Source organism: Peromyscus eremicus, chromosome 4, assembly GCF_949786415.1.
Source record: "Peromyscus eremicus chromosome 4, PerEre_H2_v1, whole genome shotgun sequence".
Lineage (NCBI taxonomy): Eukaryota > Metazoa > Chordata > Mammalia > Rodentia > Cricetidae > Peromyscus > Peromyscus eremicus.
The window spans coordinates 61547257-61564633 of record NC_081419.1 but is presented as its reverse complement, the minus strand read 5'-3'; the positions used below and the strand labels follow the sequence as shown (position 1 = coordinate 61564633).

At 48.4% G+C, this 17377-nt stretch overlaps 1 protein-coding gene and 2 pseudogenes across 1 annotated transcript; all 3 read left to right on the top strand.

The window, feature by feature from the left end:
- The first annotated feature begins 12592 nt into the window (after window positions 1-12592).
- Window positions 12593-13260, top strand: LOC131908171 (chromatin target of PRMT1 protein-like; annotated as a pseudogene).
- A 1042-nt stretch (window positions 13261-14302) lies between these two features.
- On the top strand, window positions 14303-14970 carry LOC131908170 (chromatin target of PRMT1 protein-like; annotated as a pseudogene).
- Window positions 14971-16005: 1035 nt separating this feature from the next.
- LOC131908169 (chromatin target of PRMT1 protein-like) lies at window positions 16006-16675 on the top strand. Its single transcript, XM_059259220.1, has one exon. The coding sequence runs from the start codon at window positions 16040-16042 to the stop codon at window positions 16673-16675; it is 636 nt and encodes a 211-aa protein (XP_059115203.1). The 5' UTR covers window positions 16006-16039.
- The last annotated feature ends 702 nt before the right edge of the window (window positions 16676-17377 follow it).

The following is a 17377-nucleotide window of genomic DNA, read 5'->3' as shown; positions in this document are numbered from 1 at the left end:
CACTCTTACGTTGCTTTTGTCAGGGTATTTTATCACAGCAAAAGGAAGTGACACAGCCCAGGCTGGCCTCAGACTCACTGTGGACCTTAGGAAGGTCTTGAACTCCCGATCTTCTTGCCTCTCCCTCCTGAGTACTGGCTGAACAATACAATTTTACTTTTTTTTCTACATGGATATACTTTTTAGGATAAGGGTCATATTAAACTGATAGAGAAACTCTACATGTTTAAAAAAAGAGGAATATTCTTTTGATTCAGTCAAAAGGTATTTGTTGAGATTTCTGTGTGACAGGTGTTGTCCTAGCTACTGCTTGTTTATTCTGAAAGATGTGGCCCTCTCAGGACCATGTTTCCTTTCGTTACTTTTTCTAGAGATGGGAATCCATAAGGTTTTTCTATAGAAGACATTCTAAGAAAGCAAGAGGTAGCAATGGAGAGTGGTGGCGAGGGGTGATGGGAGGGTCTAAAACAGCAGCCGGGGACTTAGCAGCAGATAAGAATCAGATTAGTGAGCTGCTTCATTGTTGTTTCTCAGAGACACTGGGAATACAATGTTTTAAAATGTGCCTCTTTCAGCACCGAATGGATGACAATTGCGTCAGCAGCCGTACTGGGTGGGGAAGGCTTCAGAATGGAAGCTGCCGTAGTCTGCCAGGACTACCCTGACAAAATGACACAAACTGAGTCACTGACACAACAGAAATTTCATCACAGTTTTAAGGCTGAAAGTCTGGCCCCAAACTGAACAAGGAGCTGAGGGTGACCTTGAACTTCTGAACCTCATGCCTCCACTGCCCATGTGCTGTGATTTCAGGAATGTACCACTGTGCTCTGTTTATGCAATGCTGGGAATTGAACTCAGGGCTTTATGTATGCTAGGCCAGCACTCTGTCAATGGATCTATATTTATGGACCCCAAACTTCTTTATTTATTTAAATAATGTGTGTGTGTGTGTGTGTGTGTAGATCAGAGGGCAGTTGTGGGAGTCAGTTCTTTCTCTTTCCTTCTATTATGTGGGTCCTGAGGATTGAACTCAGGACGTCAGCCTTGGTGGCAAGAACCTTTATTAACTGCTGAGCTGTCTCACTGGTCCACCAAAGTTTTTTTTTTTTAATATTTTTTTAAAGTTATTCAATGTATATTGATCATGTTCATCCACCACTACCTTCTTTCAACTTCCCCTGGTACCCCACCCCATATTTCTCACACACACACACACACACACACACACACATACACACACACACACACACACACACACACACACACACACACACACTGAACGGCATCAGGAGAAGTGGTGAGGGGAGATGAACATGAACTGAATACTTACTGTTAGCCATGTGTTAAGAAATTTCTTTGGGGCTGGAGAGATGGCTCAGAGGTTAAGAGCCCTGGCTGCTCTTCCAGAGGTCCTGAGTTCAATTCCCAGCAACCACCTGGTGGCTCACAACCATCTGTAATGTGATCTGGTGCCCTCTTCTGGCCTGCAGGCAGAACACTGTGTACATAATAAAGAAATAAATCTTAAAAAAAAAAAAAGAAATTTCTTTACCCGTTATTGAAATGTCATACACCCTGGGCAGTGGTGGCATGACTTTAATCCCAGCATTTGAGATGCCTGCCTGGTCTATAGAGTGAGTTCCACGACAGCCAGGGCTACACAGAGAAAACTTGTTTAAAAACCAACCAACCAACCAACTTAAAAACAACAACAAAACAAACATAAACCCCACAAAACAAAAAAAGTCATACATCTGTTCTGATTTAAATGTCATGCCCATTTATCGCCAGTGAAATGATCAACTATCCTAAAGCGAGAGAGCTGGCATCCGAGGAAAACTAGGATCAGGACTCAGTCCATTCTAGTAATATTGTGGGTATTCTATAGTCAGATTCAGAGTGTGAGTGTGAGTGTGTAGCTAGAGTTTTCCTGCCTGGCCCACAGTCAGGACAAATCTCTCTCACCTGCCAGTCCCACAGCTGCTCAGACCCAACCAAGTAAACCCAGAGACTTATATTGCTTACAAACTGTATGGCAGTGGCAGGCTTCTTGCTAACTGTTCTTACAGCTTAAATTAATCCATTTCTATAAATCTATACCTTGCCACGTGGCTCGTGGCTTACTGGCATCTTCACATGCTGTTTGTCATTGTGGCGGCTGGCAGTGTGTCTGACTCAGCCTTCCACTTCCCAGCTTTATTTTCCTCCTTGTCCCGCCTATACTTCCTCCTGCCTGACTACTGACCAATCAGTGTTTTATTTACCAACCAATCAGAGCAACACATTTGCCATACAGAACATCCCACAGCATGAGTGTATGTACATGTGGAAGCTGGAGGTCAGTGCTCACTGTCTGCCTTTGTTGCTGTCCACCTTATTTCTTGAGACCAGGTCTCTCATTGAATTTGGAACTCATTGATCCAGTTTGGCTGGGTGGGTGGTGAGCTCCAGGAATACTCCAGTCTCTGCTTCCACATCACCAGGATAGCAAGTGCATGCCACTGTCTTGAATTTTCCTTGGGTTCTAGGGGGAATCTGAACTCAGGGCCTCATGCTTGTAACACAAACACTTTACTGACTATTTCCTCTGACTCCCAGAATCATTTTCTATCTTCAATTTTCCTGTTCTAAACTGAGTGAGGTGGCGGAGGCCTGTAGTCTTAGCATTTGAGAGGTAGGGGCAGGTGAATCACAAGTTCAAGACCAGCCTGGGCTCCATAGTGAGATTATGTCTCAAAACAAGCAGGGCCTGAGGTTATAGTTTAATTGGTTGAGTACTTGCTAGCATACATGAGACCCTGGTTTCAGTCTTTAGCATTGTATTAACTGGGTGTGGGGATGACTGCCTATAACCCCAACACTTAGGAGGTAGGGGGCGGGTAGATCAGAAGTTCAAGCTCACCGTCAGCTACTTGGTAAGTTCAAGGCCGATCCAGGCTACTGGAGATCCTGTTTCAAAACAAAAATAATAGAACAGAAATAGGGCAAAAAAAAAAAAAAATAAGACAACAAAACCACATTAGCAGTTCTTTGGGGGAACTGTCACCTGTATTGGTGTTGGAGGCATGGCATATGATGGAGGCCTAGAGGGAGAATGAAGTCAAGGATGAATTTGGAGCACATTTAGGAGCAACACTGAGTGTCCCTGAGGTCAGAGACACAGGAAATCAGGATGCCATCAGAGTGCAGGATGACTCAGCAGGGCTGTCACTTTCTCACCCCTGCAAACCATGTCTCCCCAATAGCTCTATCACAGTCATCAAGGCACCCACGAAAGTGAGCATATCTGCAAGTTAGGGTCTTTGCTGACAGTTGACGTAAGACAATATCCTACTCAATGAAGATGGGGGCTATTCTACTACAGTCGATGTTTTTATAGGAAAATAGACAGATCTGGGGAGGAGACTGCCATGTAAAAACACAGATTCGGAAGGAAGACACAGACTCAGAAGGAAGAAGGATAAACAAAGATGGAGGCAGAGACAGGATCCTGACTTCAAGATACTTAGGGATGCCTGGGGCTTCCAGAAGTTCGAGGAACTCAGGAAGGGCTCACCATTGGAAACTGAGGAGTGGGCATGTCCCAGTCAGCATATTGACATCTTGTTTTCAGCCTCAGGAGCTGGAGGACAATACTTTTATTTTAAGCCAACAGTTTGTGGTGCTTTATTAAGTAGCTATAGGGAATGAGGATACCCAATTATGACTCTGCTATCCTATGGTGGCCTCTGGAGCAGTCCCAGGAACTACCTTGGAGGATGAGGATGAGGGATCATGTGAGCCCAGAACTTTGAGGACAGCCTGGGAAACATAGCATGATCTCAACTAACAACAGCGACAACAACAACAGGCTTTTATGCACACATGGATACAACTTCACCACTTATTGGATTCAGATGCTTAAAAATAAGTAACACATGAAGTTGGGAGTGGACATTGTGGTGGTGGGGGGTCAGGAAGGTGTTGAAGACGGGAGAGGAATGGGTACAACAATCAAAAGACATTGGATACAGATATGAGATTCTAAAAAAATATTAAAAATAATGCTAAAGAGCCAACGATATGGCTCAGTGGTAAAGGTGCTTGCCAGGAAGCCTGATGACTTGTGGTCAAGCCCGGGGACCCACATGGAGGGAGGCGAGCACCGACTCCTGTAGATTGTCCTCTGACTTTCACATGCGCACAGCAGCACTGTCACACGCCCCCCCCTTGCGTGTGAGTGCACACACACAGACATACAGTAAATAAGTAAATGCCAAAGAAAATAATAATGACGGAATCACTGCTTTGTGGATAAGGCAGCTTATATATTGTACGAGGACAAGTATTTATGAATAAATGACAATAACAAATGCAAAAAAGAAGACGATTTCTACAGCCCTGTCTTTTAAAATATCTGTCTGGGACAATGGGCAGCTCAGCAAATATGGAAGCCTCAGTGTGACAAAGAGCTAATGGCTTGTTCAGCTAGCGACATGGACAGTACTAGCATGTGCCAGTCTTGGGTCTTGGGGTCCGGTGAGGTACCTCATTCTCAAGACAGTATTGGAGATAAATTCTAACCAGAGAGCAGGAGCTGAAGAACCAACGTGGTTACCTTCAGAGTCTCGGTACTAGCTAGGGCTCTCAAATGCGTGATTTTTTTTTTAATGTATCATTATCCCAACACCTTGGCGCCCCCTGTGTCCTTGTCATGTAGGTTTTCAGATAATCAAGGAGAGGGTAAAGTCTGGTAGAGCACAGCTGCCGGGATCTGTTCAGACTGGCCAAGCATTTGTTTAGATTGTTTAGGCTTCTGCTGTGGTGAGCTGGTGACCGGGGCATACTGATTATTAAATGTTTGGGATTCCATATGGTTTGAGTGAGGCTGAGAAGAAAGAATGGGGCAGAGCCTATTCAGAGCATCTCAGTGTGTGCTAGACATAAATAGTGTGCTAACCTCAGGGTCTTATAAACAACTTCTGGCCTCTTGAAGTAGAGCGTGTGGAATTCCTGGCTGTGGAGATCACCAGAGGGAATGTTTATTTATGACGGTTCCCTCCCTGTGGAGGGGTATCTATGGTATGACACCCCTGTCCCTCTTCTCTTGGAGGAAGATTGTCATATGTGACCACTGGATTCAGGGTAAAGGGGCGAATGGGTTTAGTTCTGCCCTGCCCCTTTAATCACTGGAAGTATAGGCTCTGCTATACTCGGTTTCTCTGTAATGTAGACCTTAACATTGGGTCATTGAATCTGTCTAATTCTGGGGCTCAGCTTAACCTTTTACATTTGTTTGTTTATATTTAGTGTTTGTGTGTTTATATTTAGTGTGTGTGTTTGCACACGCGCACACGTTGTTGCACATTCTCCAGTGCTTGAACTAATTTTTCAGAGTGTGTGTGTGTAGAGGTCTGAGGACAAGTGTCAGTTCTGTCCTTCCACAGTGTGAGTGAGTCCTGGGGACTGAATTTAGGTTTCCAGACTTGGCAGTAGGTACCTTTACCTACTGAGTTGTCTCACTGCCCTCTGGTGTTCAGTTTTAAACCCACCTACCCACTGGTCTGAAACATGTTCTGCATTTCCAAGTATCAGTGATGCAGGTAATACTGTCATCCCGATTGCCCTTGCTTCCACACCTTCTCTCTTAACTGGTGCAGAGTTTGCATTGTGAAGAAGGGTACTGTTTGTTGTGGTCCTTCAAAACCTCAACAGAAAGAAGAAAGATAGCATTGGTAACCAGTCTTTTTTTTTTTTTTTTTCCTCCAGATAGGGTTTCTCTGTGTAGCCTTGGCTGTCTTGGAACTTGCTCTGTAGACCAGGCTGGCTTGGAACTCACAGAGATCCGACTACCTCTGCCTCCTGAGTGCTGGGATTAAAGGTGTGCACCACCACTGCCCAGCTTTCATTGATCTTTTCTTCAGTGACTATGACTGGGATTACAGTTTTCTAGCAAACTGATACATCTGGGTCAGGGATGAGGTGACTGTACACAACCTGGAATGGTGTAGACTCGGAAGATACTGGATTCCCAGAAATAATCTTTGGTTGAAAAAAGAATGGCTTCCCCTGGTTCCCAGGTGGCCAGGACAATGAAAATGCATTTGAACTGAATGTTGAAGTAAAGTATACAAGACTTTTGCACTTAGAGAGCTGAAACATGGCAAGATGAAAGAAGTATGGAGGAGATGAATTTGCCAAGTGTTTTTTTAAGTGGGTTTGTGGGCAAAGTCATCAGGAATGGCTTCCAGGCTACTAGTTTGGATGGAAGAGTAGTAATGCCAGACTTCAACACTTCTGTCTCTCTCTCACACATGGTGTGGGGGAGTATGAAAGCCAGAAGAGAGGAAGGTTATGGAAGTGGAGGCATGCTCAAGATGGGAAAGTCCCAGGACTCTCAGAGAACCTCCCCCCTTGCTCTGTGTATGTCTTACAGAGACATGGATGAGCTCAAGCTCTCACACATGCCGCTCCTTCTTTGGGTGCAAAAGAACTCACCACAATGGACTATAGCTTCTATTTCTTCATATTTATGTATTAAGTACAGTGTGGTCTCAATGGATTCCAGAAGCTTCCTCATAGAAAGATCTTGAATGAGTGGGAGAAGAGACTAGAGCTTTTGGATCATCAGGGTAGTCTGAGCATTATTTCTTTTAATCTATATTAACCAGCCCCAGACAAGAAACACTGTCCAGCCTCTGTAGGTTTGGCCATGACGACAGAGTCCTGTAAACTTGGAGCTGTTGGGAGCTTTAAGGAGGACAGTGATACTGTCAGGCTAAAGTGGCTGAAAGTGAATTTGAGAGAAATGAGAGAGGGGCAGGGTGATCCATTAGGCAACTAATTACATTAGCTAACACAATTCTGCTGCAAAGGCAATGATGATTTAAACACATGAGAGCTCTGCCCTCAGAGTTGAAGTAACAAGATGAAGGAAATGAGGAGATGGACTTATCAGGTCTTGCTCAGTAATTAGATTTGTGGGCCGAAGTCATCAAGATTAAAGTCTGGATTTCTAGTTTGAATAAAAAGGCAGTAATGTCAGCCACTCTAATAGATAATGGGTTTGAGGAAGGATGTAGTGAATTTCAGTAGAATTCTTTTTAGATTTATTTATTTTATATGTATGGGTATTTAGCTTGTATGTATGTATGTGTACCATATGAATACCTGATGCCTGTGGAGGTCAGGGGCAGAAGAGGACATTGGGTCCCCTGGAACTGGAGTTATGGATGGTTGTGAGCTGCCATGTGCATGCTGGGAACTGAACTCGGGTCCTCTGTAAGAGCAGTAAGTGCTCTTTACACCCGAGTCATCTTTCTAGCCCCTGCATTTCATTTATTATAGAATAATTTGGGAGACCCAAATACACAGGCCCAGGAGATAGTTCAGCTTTTGTGAAGCACAGGAAATGCTACATTATGGAAAGACATACACTAATGAATAATCATAAGAATTAAGGCCAAGAGGTGGGGGAAATGTGTTTTTCTAGACACAACATGGGCAGTTGCATATATGAACTCACACTGATTGCGGCAGCATGCATGTAGCACCTGCAAAGCTCCAGCCAGCCAGAATCCCAGCAGAGAGGCGGTGAGGTGGGCGTGTAACCCCATCACTAGTTGAGGAGTTATTGGCATTTGATAACTGCCGGGAGAGCAAGAGTCAGTTTTCTTTAATGTTGTGACCTCTGGTAGGTCAACCACACACCAGGGCAGGCCCCATTCTCAAGAGAGGCTGGGTACGCATGGGGGAAAGAGAGAGAAAGAAACCTCAAAACTGGGTGTTCCTACCAAGATGAGAAGGTGGAGAGGGTGGTTATGGGAGAAGTTGGGAGGGGAGTGAGTGTATTCAAAATACATGATATGAAATTCTCAAAGAATTAATACACATGTTGTAAAGTTATTGTAAAATTGAAACTAAGACTCTGAATGAATTCTGGTACCAGGACTGGTTTGGATAGCATGGTACCCAATGCTACGAGCTCCACACTGGGGAATCTGATCCAGAGAGGGAGAGGATCAAAGAGGCTTTTTCTAGAAAGGTATTTCCGTAGAAAGGAAGGGTAGGAACTGCCTGTACAAACCCAAGGTCTAAGGGATGCTGATGAGGAAGGAGTAGCCAAGGAGGTCAGTGTGGTTAGAGGCAGAGAAAAGGAATGTGCTATTGGGATGGAGAGGGACATAGAGCAACCTAATTCCTGTGTCTCATATAGGAAGTGATTGGAAATGCTAACCACACCAACAGTCAACACTTGGTCTTTGGAGGTGTAGGTGCCACTTCTGTGAAGTTTGGTGATTTTTGTAAAAATATATTTATAACCTGTGCTTGTCCTCCCATGTGCTTTAGGTCACCTCCAGATAACTTGTAGAACCTGGTACAGTGTCATCATGATAGAAATAGCTGTCATGGTATGTTGTTCAGGGAATAATGACAAGAACATGCTTGTACAATATCCAGAACAGGCACAATGTTTTCCCTAACATTTTGACTATTGATTACTAGAATATATCTGTGTGGAACACACAGATACACAGTATTGCACACACACACACACACACACACACACACACACACACAAATCACCTAACACTATTGAAAGTACATCTTTGGTTCTCAAAAAAGCATGATTCCTCTTTTCCCAAATGTCTTTAGTATCTATGAAAACAACACAGGCTAGCTGGAATTAAGCAACACAGGATAAAAAACCCACAAAGAAAGTATACCATTTGAAGTCCCTACTGCAGTTATGGGAGTTGATGAGTGAGTGTTCTGTTTTATATTAATCTCTCAGTGTGAGCATGACTGTAAATTTCCATAGTCATACTGTACAAGCAATTCTGTCATTGACTTTCTTACTCAGAAAGATGTGTCATTTTCCCAAAACTATTAGTCTGTATCATATTTAATGGCTATAAATAGTGATGGTGGTGGTGGTGGTGGTGGTGGTGGTGGTGGTGTGTGTGTGTGTGTGTGTGTGTGTGTGTGTGTGCTATCACTTACTTAACCCGTCTTTACTGATCGACAATAAGACATTTCTGCCTTTTCACTCTTATGAATAACTCACTGACTCAGAGATGAGCTGTGGGCCAGGAGCACTGAGGAACTGGTGTTGACAGGCTACTTTCCCCAGGCAGACAGGAAGGAATTGCTCCCTCCTTGGGGTGTCTGGCTAGCTGCTACTCTGAATTTTCACGACCTTAGGGAAATCACCATCCACAACAAAGAACCTTGTTAGGCATGTGACTTGTTTGTGTAAAAGAAATTCAGTCTGGAAGTTACTCATCCTGAAGGGAGTTTCACTAGAAAAGGGACTGTGTTGCTCAGGTTTTCTAGGGGGCGGTGGCAGGGGCGGGGGAGGGGGCCTGCTGAAGGGTGCAGTTTGGGAAAGCTCTGAGGGTAACCTAACCACAGAGAGGAAACCAGGTCATGGCCTCCTTCCCCACTGCATTCCAACCTGCACAGGTCACCTGGTGCATCATGCTAGACATGTGTTCCCTTCAGCGTGTCAGGATGGCTCTAGTGATGAACTGCGGGTCCCTATGTGACTCTTCTGTTGTAAACCAGATTGACAGGTGACAGGCTACAGTGAAGAAAGTCTTGGGTCACATTATTCCCACCTTTCAAGTTCTGCCTAGTGAACTTCTTAGCAAGCAAGCAAAAGGGGTGGACATATCTGTCTGTATCAGGGTGCAGTTCTCATAATCAGCCAAGTGGACGGCCTTTATCATTGTTACATTTTTTTTTAACTATTAAAAGAAGATAACATATTAATGAGACCATGTCAAAGAATCCAGACAGTGCTAATTGGACTCAATGAGTTATTACAAAAAATTAAAAATGTGGAATTGGGAGAAGATATATTGTACACGGGGCAGGAGGATTTGGGGGCAGATGGGGTTGATATAATCAAAATATGTTGTATATATGTATGAAATTCACAAAGAATAAATAAATAACATTAAAATGAATCCCAAGCCAGGCAGCGGTGGCACATGCCTTTAATCCCAGCACTTGGGAGGCAGAGCCAGGCAGATCTCTGTGAGTTCGAGGCCAGCCTGGTCTACAGAGCAAGATCCAGGACAGGAACCAAAATTACATGGAGAAACCCTGTCTCAAAAAACCGAAACCAAACCAAACCAAACCAAACCAAAACAAAAAAAAAAAACCAAAAAACAAAAAACAAATCCCAAAAGGCTTCAGTCAGAGACTCCTGGGTAATATCTAGCTCAAAAGATTTGGTAGCAAGTAGAGGCCCCAAGAAGGGAGGCTTCTTGGTGAGAGTTACATATTGTCAGAGAACTGGAAGGCCAGATAATTGGTTTTTCTCAATTAAAAAAAGTTATAAAATGACCTATGTTGCCATAGCATTGATCTGCTGTTTCGGGTTCTACTGGAAGTTCTGAATCCCCTTGGGAGGTTGTTGTTGACACATTCGCCATCCAGAGTGTAGACAGAGTCTCTGCATAGGCAGAGGATTCTTCTCTAGCCGAAATGATTTCCCAACTGTCTCCTTAAAGTGGTGGGAGGAAAAAAAGCCCAGTTTGATAGCCCAAGCAGAGTGTCGGTGGTGGGAGGAAGTGAAGTTCTGTTTCCATGGGAACAGTAAAGAGTTATCGAGTGGATGTAAAAAAATAGTAAGTTGAATGTGAGAACTGAGACCATCCATATCCACATGGCTTAAGCACTGGGGTTAACCTGGTTTCACTAATTATTGCGGGAAATTCAGGCCAAGCGAGAGGGCTGTAAACCAAGAAGCAGGTTCAGGGTTGCTTCACGGATCCACGCAAGCTACTTATCTGAGCAAACTGATGTTTCCTCTGGGTAAGCAGCTGTCATGTAGAGAATTTCTTCAACAAATAGCTGACTTACCAAGAGCAGCCTGCAGGCCCTTCCCTTCTCCCTGTGCCAGTACCAAATCTCAGACTTCGTAACCTGACTTGTTTCCCACCTTAAAAAAACTAGCAAGAGCCCTTGTGTGTAGGCCTGCAAATCCCAGGAGGTCTGTCAGTGACTTTCTTCTTCTGAGATTCTGAAGTCTATTAAGGTAGTATTTAAAAAAAAAACCTTCAGAATAAAAAATGTTATTATTATTACTACTACTACCGCTATTGTTATTGTGTACGTGAGTGGGCATGCACTCCTGACATAGTGCACATGTGGACCACGAAGGACAACTTTAGGGAGCGATTTTATTCCTTCCACGGTGGGTTCCAAGCACTGAGCTCAGGTTGTCAGCTTATAGTCCAAGTACTTTTCCCCACTGAGCCACCTCATCATCTCAGTGAAAAGTTTAAATCCCCCCGTTGTGAGTAGCGCCACTGAAGTAATAAGTTGGAGATGGTTTAAAAAAAAAAAAGCCTTTGCCATTTTGTGGCTGCCGCTTGGTCCACAGGATGATGTCAGTTGCCGTACAGAAGATTTTCATTTTCTTAAGGTCGGATTTATTAGTTGATGGTTTTAATGCCTTTGTTAATGGTGTTCTGTTCAGAAAGGCTTTTCCTGTGAAGATGAGCTCAAGGCTTTTCCCCCCACATTCTCTGCTGTGGTGATATATTGTGTAACAAATAAAGCTTGCCTGAGGACCAAAGAACAGAGACAGTCACGAGATAATAGAAAGAGAAGAGGAGGCCGTGGGAAACACTTTTAATCCGAGCACTCAGGAGGCAGAGATCCTTCTGCAACTCCGTGAGTTGAAAGGAATCCTGGATAAAAAAGGCACGTGCTTGTGCGGGAGCAGTAAGGTGGGAGTCTACATGCCACCACTTAGAACACGATTTTGGACACAAAGCAGGAGTTGGTGGTGCCAATTGTGGTGGCACAAATGAAAGGCAGGAGAGGGTAGGCCCGAGGCGACGAAGGATGGGATAACTATATACCCAAACCGAAACTAGTGAGCTTCCCTTCTTAACACGTAGGCACCTAACCCAACACTACAGTTACTTAACCAAGACCCCAAGCAGGACACCAACAACTCAGGTTACACTGTCAATCTCACTATGGCTCAACTGCTGTAGCCATAAAAGGCGCCCCAGACGTAACAAAGAGATGCACCTCCATGGATTCTCAGGATTTAAAGAGGACTGCACACCATTAATCCAAGTACTTGGGCGTCACGTGATCGCCACTCCCAGCAGGAAGGCGGAAGTGACATGGGCCAGAAGGGTATATAAGGCGCGAAGAGACAGGAACTCGAGGCCTTTTGGACTGAGGACTCCCAGGCGTCCAGCAGGAGGACTGGTGGTGGAGGGGAGGTGAGAAGTGGCTGGGGCTTGTTCCTTCGTCTCTCTGACCCTTCAGTAGTGTTCGCCCCAGATATCTGGCTCCGGGTTCTCGCTAAGACCAGTTAGGATCAGGATCGGAGCACCCTCTTTGATCGGACCTTTGGGGCACCAGTTCCCGAGAGAGCCGCAAAAGCCGCTCGCCTGTGCGGGAGCTGCAGGAGGCCGGACTCTCCACCCCACCTCCTGGGGGGACTTTGCTTTGGACACCAGGCGGCGGGGTTGGCGGTGCCAGCTTTGGTGGCACAGACGAGAGGCAGGAGAGGGCCGGCCGGTCTAGAGACCCAAGCCACGATGAGAGAGCTTCGCATCGTACCCGCCGGACAGCTAAGCTCCCTGGATTCTCAGCCTTTGAAGATGACCTCACAGCCAGTGACCAGAGTCGTGCTAAGGCACACCACCAAGATGTCTCTAAGTGAGCGTTTTGCTCAACTGCGCAAGAACAAACAGCCCCAGGCGATGGCGGGCAAGGTCCGGGCCTGGAAGAGGCGGCAGCAGCAGCTGGCCAGTGCCAGGAACAGAAGACTGGCCCAGCAGATGGAGAAGAGACCCTCTGTCCAGGCAGCGTTGAATCCTAGGCAGAGCTTCGAGGGGCGCCTGGGTGAGAGGAGCATCCAAGTCCGTTTAGGACGTCCCATGGGTGCCATTGACAGGGGAGCGAATGGAGGAAGAGGCGCAGCCATCATCCAGAGTCGTGCCCCAAGGAGGAGGAGTGGGTGGGGGACCTGCCGCCAGCACCCTGCCCGGGGGCGGGATGCCACCCCCAGGTCGGGGCCTGTTTGGTGGTGGAAGAGGGGCTTTTGGAGGCCGAGGACGTGGCCGTGGCCGTGGCCGTGGCCGTGGGCGCGGCCGAGGGAGAGGTGCCCTCACTCGCCCCGTACCGACCAAGGAGCAGCTGGACGCCGAACTGGATGCATACATGTCGGAAGGGAAAGCGCCCCTGGATGCTGAAATGGATACCTACTTCGCAGAGGCGGCTCCTGAGACCTGTGACTGAATGAAGCCCGCCTCTTGGACTCTTGTTCAAGTCACCACATCTCTGCCGAAATCACCTGGAGAAAAAAAACAAGGAGGAGAAACCTGACCGGTGCTGGGAGGAACCGTCACAACAGGCGCGTTTATTTGATGGAATGCTTGACTGTACATATTGTATATGCTCACAATAAATGGTTTTTCTTGCATTTTGGTTGTGGACTGCTTTTGTTACTTTCCTCAAAAAAAAAAAAAAAAAAAAAAAAAAAAGGAAAAAGAAAAAAAAATCGCGTTGGTTGGGTGTGGGTTAGGGGTTGTGTGTGGTGGGGTGGGGTGGGGCCGAAGCGTGGTGATATCCTGTGTATGAATAAAAGCTTGCCGGAGGATCAGAGGACACAGCCAGCCAGTGGATTAAACGTACGTAGGGGCCTGGCGGGAGAATGCACACACCTGTGGTCCCAGCGCTGGAGAGAGAGTTCAAAGCCACCCTGGAGCACAGGGGATGGACTCAGTGTAGGAGAGAACCGCAGCCTCAGGTGGTGGCACACCCTTGATCCTAGTAGTTGGGCGTCACGTGATCGCCACTCCCAGCAGGAAGGCGGAAGTGACGTGGCCCAGCAGGGTATATAAGGCGCGAAGAGACAGGAACTCGAGGCCTTTTGGACTGAGGACTCCCAGGCGTCCAGCGGGAGGACTGGTGGTGGAGGGGAGGTGAGAAGTGGCTGGGGCTTGTTCCTTCGTCTCTCTGACCCTTCAGTAGTGTTCGCCCCAGATATCTGGCTCCGGGTTCTCGCTAAGACCAGTTAGGATCAGGATCGGAGCACCCTCTTTGATCGGACCTTTGGGGCACCAGTTCCCGAGAGAGCCGCAAAAGCCGCTCGCCTGTGCGGGAGCTGCAGGAGGCCGGACTCTCCACCCCACCTCCTGGGGGGACTTTGCTTTGGACACCAGGCGGCGGGGTTGGCGGTGCCAGCTTTGGTGGCACAGACGAGAGGCAGGAGAGGGCCGGCCGGTCTAGAGACCCAAGCCACGATGAGAGAGCTTCGCATCGTACCCGCCGGACAGCTAAGCTCCCTGGATTCTCAGCCTTTGAAGATGACCTCACAGCCAGTGACCAGAGTCGTGCTAAGGCACACCACCAAGATGTCTCTAAGTGAGCGTTTTGCTCAACTGCGCAAGAACAAACAGCCCCAGGCGATGGCGGGCAAGGTCCGGGCCTGGAAGAGGCGGCAGCAGCAGCTGGCCAGTGCCAGGAACAGAAGACTGGCCCAGCAGATGGAGAAGAGACCCTCTGTCCAGGCAGCGTTGAATCCTAGGCAGAGCTTCGAGGGGCGCCTGGGTGAGAGGAGCATCCAAGTCCGTTTAGGACGTCCCATGGGTGCCATTGACAGGGGAGCGAATGGAGGAAGAGGCGCAGCCATCATCCAGAGTCGTGCCCCAAGGAGGAGGAGTGGGTGGGGGACCTGCCGCCAGCACCCTGCCCGGGGGCGGGATGCCACCCCCAGGTCGGGGCCTGTTTGGTGGTGGAAGAGGGGCTTTTGGAGGCCGAGGACGTGGCCGTGGCCGTGGCCGTGGCCGTGGGCGCGGCCGAGGGAGAGGTGCCCTCACTCGCCCCGTACCGACCAAGGAGCAGCTGGACGCCGAACTGGATGCATACATGTCGGAAGGGAAAGCGCCCCTGGATGCTGAAATGGATACCTACTTCGCAGAGGCGGCTCCTGAGACCTGTGACTGAATGAAGCCCGCCTCTTGGACTCTTGTTCAAGTCACCACATCTCTGCCGAAATCACCTGGAGAAAAAAAACAAGGAGGAGAAACCTGACCGGTGCTGGGAGGAACCGTCACAACAGGCGCGTTTATTTGATGGAATGCTTGACTGTACATATTGTATATGCTCACAATAAATGGTTTTTCTTGCATTTTGGTTGTGGACTGCTTTTGTTACTTTCCTCAAAAAAAAAAAAAAAAAAAAAAAAAAAGGAAAAAGAAAAAAAAATCGCGTTGGTTGGGTGTGGGTTAGGGGTTGTGTGTGGTGGGGTGGGGTGGGGCCGAAGCGTGGTGATATCCTGTGTATGAATAAAAGCTTGCCGGAGGATCAGAGGACACAGCCAGCCAGTGGATTAAACGTACGTAGGGGCCTGGCGGGAGAATGCACACACCTGTGGTCCCAGCGCTGGAGAGAGAGTTCAAAGCCACCCTGGAGCACAGGGGATGGACTCAATGTAGGAGAGAACCGCAGCCTCAGGTGGTGGCACACCCTTGATCCTAGTAGTTGGGCGTCACGTGATCGCCACTCCCAGCAGGAAGGCGGAAGTGACGTGGCCCAGCAGGGTATATAAGGCGCGAAGAGACAGGAACTCGAGGCCTTTTGGACTGAGGACTCCCAGGCGTCCAGCGGGAGGACTGGTGGTGGAGGGGAGGTGAGAAGTGGCTGGGGCTTGTTCCTTCGTCTCTCTGACCCTTCAGTAGTGTTCGCCCCAGATATCTGGCTCCGGGTTCTCGCTAAGACCAGTTAGGATCAGGATCGGAGCACCCTCTTTGATCGGACCTTTGGGGCACCAGTTCCCGAGAGAGCCGCAAAAGCCGCTCGCCTGTGCGGGAGCTGCAGGAGGCCGGACTCTCCACCCCACCTCCTGGGGGGACTTTGCTTTGGACACCAGGCGGCGGGGTTGGCGGTGCCAGCTTTGGTGGCACAGACGAGAGGCAGGAGAGGGCCGGCCGGTCTAGAGACCCAAGCCACGATGAGAGAGCTTCGCATCGTACCCGCCGGACAGCTAAGCTCCCTGGATTCTCAGCCTTTGAAGATGACCTCACAGCCAGTGACCAGAGTCGTGCTAAGGCACACCACCAAGATGTCTCTAAGTGAGCGTTTTGCTCAACTGCGCAAGAACAAACAGCCCCAGGCGATGGCGGGCAAGGTCCGGGCCTGGAAGAGGCGGCAGCAGCAGCTGGCCAGTGCCAGGAACAGAAGACTGGCCCAGCAGATGGAGAAGAGACCCTCTGTCCAGGCAGCGTTGAATCTTAGGCAGAGCTTCGAGGGGCGCCTGGGTGAGAGGAGCATCCAAGTCCGTTTAGGACGTCCCATGGGTGCCGTTGCCAGGGGAGCGAATGGAGGAAGAGGCGCAGCCATCATCCAGAGAGTCGTGCCCCAAGGAGGAGGAGTGGGTGGGGGACCTGCCGCCAGCACCCTGCCCGGGGGCGGGATGCCACCCCCAGGTCGGGGCCTGTTTGGTGGTGGAAGAGGGGCATTTGGAGGCCGAGGACGTGGCCGTGGCCGTGGCCGTGGGCGCGGCCGAGGGAGAGGTGCCCTCACTCGCCCCGTACCGACCAAGGAGCAGCTGGACGCCGAACTGGATGCATACATGTCGGAAGGGAAAGCGCCCCTGGATGCTGAAATGGATACCTACTTCGCAGAGGCGGCTCCTGAGACCTGTGACTGAATGAAGCCCGCCTCTTGGACTCTTGTTCAAGTCACCACATCTCTGCCGAAATCACCTGGAGAAAAAAAACAAGGGGGAGAAACCTGACCGGTGCTGGGAGGAACCGTCACAACAGGCGCGTTTATTTGATGGAATGCTTGACTGTACATATTGTATATGCTCACAATAAATGGTTTTTCTTGCATTTTGGTTGTGGACTGCTTTTGTTACTTTCCTCAAAAAAAAAAAAAAAAAAAAAAAAAAAAAAAAAAAAAGGAAAAAGAAAAAAAAATCGCGTTGGTTGGGTGTGGGTTAGGGGTTGTGTGTGGTGGGGTGGGGTGGGGCCGAAGCGTGGTGATATCCTGTGTATGAATAAAAGCTTGCCGGAGGATCAGAGGACACAGCCAGCCAGTGGATTAAACGTACGTAGGGGCCTGGCGGGAGAATGCACACACCTGTGGTCCCAGCGCTGGAGAGAGAGTTCAAAGCCACCCTGGAGCACAGGGGATGGACTCAGTGTAGGAGAGAACCGCAGCCTCAGGTGGTGGCACACCCTTGATCCTAGTAGTTGGGCGTCACGTGATCGCCACTCCCAGCAGGAAGGCGGAAGTGACGTGGCCCAGCAGGGTATATAAGGCGCGAAGAGACAGGAACTCGAGGCCTTTTGGACTGAGGACTCCCAGGCGTCCAGCGGGAGGACTGGTGGTGGAGGGGAGGTGAGAA